The sequence below is a fragment of the Octodon degus genome, unplaced genomic scaffold (assembly GCF_000260255.1).
Source record: "Octodon degus isolate 3935 unplaced genomic scaffold, OctDeg1.0 scaffold00130, whole genome shotgun sequence".
Lineage (NCBI taxonomy): Eukaryota > Metazoa > Chordata > Mammalia > Rodentia > Octodontidae > Octodon > Octodon degus.
This window is the reverse complement of record NW_004524706.1, coordinates 3,604,351-3,609,572: the sequence shown is the minus strand read 5'-3', so window position 1 is coordinate 3,609,572 and position 5,222 is coordinate 3,604,351. Positions and strand designations below refer to the sequence as shown.

Genomic DNA, 5,222 nt, shown 5'->3' with positions numbered 1-5,222 from the left:
TTTTTTTTTTTTTTTTTTTTTTCCAGAACCGGGGGTTGAACTCAGGCCCTTGAACTTGCCAGGCAAGCACTTATTCTACTGAGCTATTTCCCTGGCCACTATGAAACACTTTCTGAGTAATTTTTATCAACTGAGACAAATTTATTCTTGCAAACCTTTCTAACTTCTGCACCTGTGTCAGATACCTGGGGACCACTGAGCAAAGTATAACGTTTTAGTTTTAAGGCCTCCTGAAGCAACCCTGCCCAAGGAATGTGAGAGCAACTTCTCTTGTAATGAGGCAGGAAACCTAGAGAAGACTCAGCTCACCTGGGCTGTACAAGATGGACAGTTAGTTAAGGCCTTAATATGTATCTATGGACAAAATCTGGTGGATCCCAGTAAAAGGAATCTTAATCTAGCATATTTGCTGTAGATTTTGCCTGCATGATTGCCTAGATTTTGATATCTTCTTAGGAAAGAACAAATTTTTTGAGAGATTAGAATATATATAATTGAAGCATGAACACTTGAGCTAACAGGTAAATGTATAAACATTTTGAGGCTAGCAGTCATAACCTACTAGCTCTTAGACCCCTTTATTTGTGGAGTCTTGATGGTTTGCTATAAGTCCCTCTAGCTTTAGTTAAGAGAGGTCACACCTTTATTAACTATCATGAAATACACAGCATTTAGTCAGATTAGACCAATGTCACATTCAGTCTTTTGCATATGGCCCCTATGGAGATGTATTTTAATCTCAACTTTCATACTGTGATTTTTGGCAGGATGAACACAGTGACTCTGATAATGAAAATTTGGCATTGGATGACCAGGAAGATGAGGATGAAGAAGAACTCTTAAAGCGATCTGAAAAGCTGAAAAGGCAAATGTAGGTGTTGTCTCCATTCCTTCAAATGGGAGGGTTTTCCTTTAATTCCTGAGTGACAGCTTAGCATTTTTTTTCTTTTTCCAGTTTACCACTTTTAATCTACATTTTCTGGTTCTGTTTCAGTGTTTTGTGGTTAACATAGATTAAACAAAACACTTAGTGTGTGAGATGTCTTCAGTATTCAAATATGGTGGTCAGTGTTCCTTAGGTCATACCAGTGCTAAGTGTTTCTGCCTCTTCTTCCTTCCAGATCTAGTGACATTGCCTGTGATCTTCACAGGTCTTGGGAATTCTCTTTCTTTGGAGGTGTAGTCTGGCTCTTTGATGTACTGGGTCCATACTACTTACAATGTAGCCAAAGATCAGAAGAGCAAACTTATACGTGTGGAGTCTGAGAACTAAAATTAGTAGAGAGGGGGCCAGAGAAATAGCTCAGTGGAATAAGTGCTTGCCTGGCAAGCACAAGGTTCTGAGTTCAATCCCTGGTACCACTGAATGAATGAATGAATGAATGAATGAATGAATGAATGAATGAATGAATAAGTAGCTAAAGTTCCCTGGAACTTTCCCTATGAATTACTATTCTGTGTTTTACTCGTTCTGGCCTCCAACAAATTGCCCACTTAATGTTTTAATATTGATTGTTCTGATCATGAAAATAAGACATTTATTTCAGACTATTAAAAAGAATACAGGGGGAGGGACCAGGGAGATGGCTTAGTGGAATAAGTGCTTCCTTGGCAAATTCAAGGGCCTGAATTCAATCCCTGGTTCCACCAAAAGAAAAAGAATACGGGGTTGTGGCGGGGAGCGGGAAGATGGCTCAGTGGAATAAGCGCTTCCCCGGCAAGCACAAGCGCCTGAGTTCAATCCCCGGTTCTGTCAAAAAAAAGAAAAAGAAAGAAAGAGAAAAAAGAATACAGGGGGCCGGGGAGATGGCTCAGTGGAATAAGCACTTCCCTGGCAAGCGCAAGGGCCTGAGTTCAATTCCTAGTTCTGCCAAAAAAATAAAAAGAATACAGAGAGATGGTAGGTGTAGTTCAGTTAGAGCACATGCTTGCCTCGCATGAGCAAGGCCCTGGGTTCTGTATTCAGCACTGCAAAAAATAAAATGAATAAAGAATGCAGATAGATATAGATAGATAGATAGTCTCCTGTCCACAGTATATGTGAAAGTGTCAATGGTCATTATTTCTTAACATATGTATGCATTTTATATATTTGAGATTCACGGGTATTTTGTTTTGTTTGGGGTACTAAGAAATGTACTCAGGACCTTGTACTTATAGGGCAGGTGCTGTGCCACTGAGCTGCGTCCCTGGTCCCCACAAAAATAATAGGTGGGAGCCAGGGAGATGGCTCAGTGGAATAAGCACTTCCCTGGCAAGCTCAAGGGCCTGAGTTCAATTCCCGGTTCTGCAAAAAAAAATAATAACAATAATTCTAATAGGTGTTCAATGTTATTTGAATGTGAATGACTTCCTTTGGGAATCCATATCTTGGGCATCATAGTGATGCCTAGTAGATTCATGGGATTCTGGGCTCATGGTTGCCTTGAACCCAGCATTCCACTCTGTTAACATCCACTTGGGGTTCTAATTTGTCACCTGTCAAATTAACTCTGATACGGCTTTAGAATATTTATAAGATTTTTCTAAGACAATGGTTCTTTTTTTTTTTTTTTTTGGTGGGACCAGGGATTGAACTCAGGCCCTTGTGCTTGCCAGGGAAGCGCTTATTCCACTGAACCATCTCCCCAGACCCCCGACAATGGTTCTTAATGTCATTTAACTGCAGATCTCTTTGTTCAAATGAAAGTCATAAAGAATTGTAGTTAAAAGTTGAATTGCTCAAAGAGGATGACAAGAAGATTGGGAAATTTAGTAACAGGCAGCCCCTGAGAGAATTCCCTAAGAGCCCTAGGATACAGAGGAATACAGCTTTAAAAACATACAGTCTAGATGTTAGGAAATACGGAGGTTGATATGTTGGCTAGGAAGGAGACAGAGGAATGAGAGAGGAGAGGAAGAGGAAGGAAAAAAAGATTAAGATGTATGTGTGTGTATAGATTCCCAATGAAGAGTGTACTATATATCATAAACAAGAAAAAGTAAATAAAATATGTATTATAAGCATGAAAATTAGCCTTCAAGAGGTACCAGATTGGTGCTTTTCATCATCATAGATAATAGGATTTGAACCTAGGTCAACAGCAGTCTTTCTCAAAAAGGACTGACATTAGGAAAAAAGTAACTAGGAGTGGTTTTGATTACCAAGAGCTCTGAGTCTCAGTGTTGTGGTTTGGTTTTTTGTTTTTTTGTTTTTTGTTTTTTGTTTTAGTTTTTGTTTTTTCAATACTGGGGATAGAACTCAGGACCTTATGCTTGCGAGGTAGGCACTTAGGCCACTGAGCTATCTCCCTGGCCCTGAGCCTCAGTCTTGCCTCTAATTTGGGGGTCAAGATACAGCAAGGTGTAAGATGATCCCTAAACTGCTGCTGTAAGAAGCCTCCATACTCTTTTTTTTTTTCCCCCATACTCTTTTAAAAGATGGTATGCTTAATTTGGGCCCCCCAACAGGTGTTTCCAAATATAGGAGGAAGATTAAGAGTTTTCTAGGAAAAAAAAAAAAAGTTTTCTAGGGTTACCCAGCCTGGATTTAATCTGGGCTCTGCTGCGTCCTAGCTGTGTGTGACTTTGGATGAATTGTTTAATTTCACTGTGCCTTCTTAAGTGACTTCTATACCAGCATCTCTCATTCCTTGCAGAATTAATGTCATTGCTTCCAGTCTCCTGTCCTTGCTATTTTTTTCCTTCTTTGAACTTGGTAACACTTGTTTTTCAGCTTCCAAAGTGCTAAGATTATAGATGTTTGCCACCATGCCTGGTTTTGTCTTGGTTCTTTTATCAATTTTATTTTACTCTTTTATTTTTGTACCAGGAATCAAACTTCAGTCCTTGCACTTGCCAGGCAGTCTTATTGCCACTGAGCTATATGTCATTGGCCATTTTATTTTATTTTATTTTTTATTTATTATTTGGTACAGGGTCTTGCTCTGCAGGTCATACTCGGTGATCCTCTTGTCTCAGCTTCCCCAGCACTGAGATTAGAGGCATGAGCCACCACAGTTGGTTTCAGAGCTGGCAGGGTACACCTGGGGTTCCAGGGCTGGCACGGCATGCAATACTGGGAATCCTTGCACTTGTGCTTGCCAGGCAGGTGTTTATGCCACTGAGCTATCTCTCCAGGCCCCTTTTCATTTATTTATTTATATATTTATTTTGGTGTCAGAAATTGAACTTGGGACCTTGTGCTAGCCAAGCAGGTGCTATACCACTGAGCTGTATCCCTGGTCCCTCTTCATCAATTTTAAAGTGAAGAAAACAGCAGTGCCCACTCTTAAAAATATTGTGGTAATGCCTGTGAAACAGAGTTACTGGCTGATGGTATATGTTAAGTGATTGATTTTTAAATATAACTATAAAATTAGATACTATCAAAATGTGTTATAAATTTAATGAAACTGTTGTCACAGTGACTCTGTGTGCTGCTCTCATTGTGTCCGCATTCTGTTCCATTGTTCCATCTTCTGATCCTTAAAATTGCTGTCCAGGAGGTTGAAGAAATATCTGGAGGATGAAGCGGAGGTGTCAGGAAGTGACGTGGGGAGTGAAGACGAGTATGATGGGGAAGAGATCAATGAGTACGAAGAGGATGTGATTGATGAAATTCTTCCTTCTGATGAGGAACTACAGAGTCAAATCAAGAAAATACACATGTGAGTGTCCCAGTAAGTCCAGCAGGGTGCATTGGAAGCCCCGGCCTGTCACCAGTCCGAGTGGTCCCAGTACTGACTGCCTCACTTCTCCTCTTGTATAGGAAGACCATGCTGGATGATGATAAGCGACAGCTCCGCTTATACCAAGAGCGGTACCTTGCTGATGGAGATCTGCACAGTGATGGACCTGGGCGGATGAGGAAATTCCGATGGAAAAACATAGGTATGTTGGCTGTTGCCTTCAGAAGTAATATTCCAGTAACATGTCCGTCCAGTTTAAGACGTCAGAGGGCAGGAGCTGGGGATGTGGCTCAGTGGTAGAGTTTTTGCCTTGTATGTGCAAGGCCCTGGGTTCAATGCTCACCACCAATAAATAAATAAATGATCTCAAATGGCAATCAAAATTGTAGTAGGGGGGCTGGAGAGATGGCTCAGTGGTCTAAAGCACCTACTTGGAACAAGCTTGGCAAAGCACAGGGACCGAGGTTCGATCCCCCAGCACCACATGCCAGCCAGCCGCGCCCCCTGGTGGGCTGAGCTGGCCCCACACACACACACACACACACACACACA

General features: G+C 41.2%; 1 protein-coding gene across 3 annotated transcripts in view; it reads left to right on the top strand.

Annotated features, from left to right (window-relative positions):
• Clspn (claspin) overlaps positions 1-5,222 on the top strand; it is a 49,141-nt gene that overhangs the window by 38,144 nt on the left and 5,775 nt on the right. For all 3 annotated transcript variants that reach the window (XM_004641015.2, XM_004641014.2, XM_004641013.2), the window contains 3 exons: positions 768-871; positions 4,485-4,649; positions 4,751-4,872. In XM_004641015.2, coding sequence (XP_004641072.1) covers positions 768-871; positions 4,485-4,649; positions 4,751-4,872 — 391 coding nt within the window. The remainder of the gene's footprint in view (positions 1-767; positions 872-4,484; positions 4,650-4,750; positions 4,873-5,222) is intronic.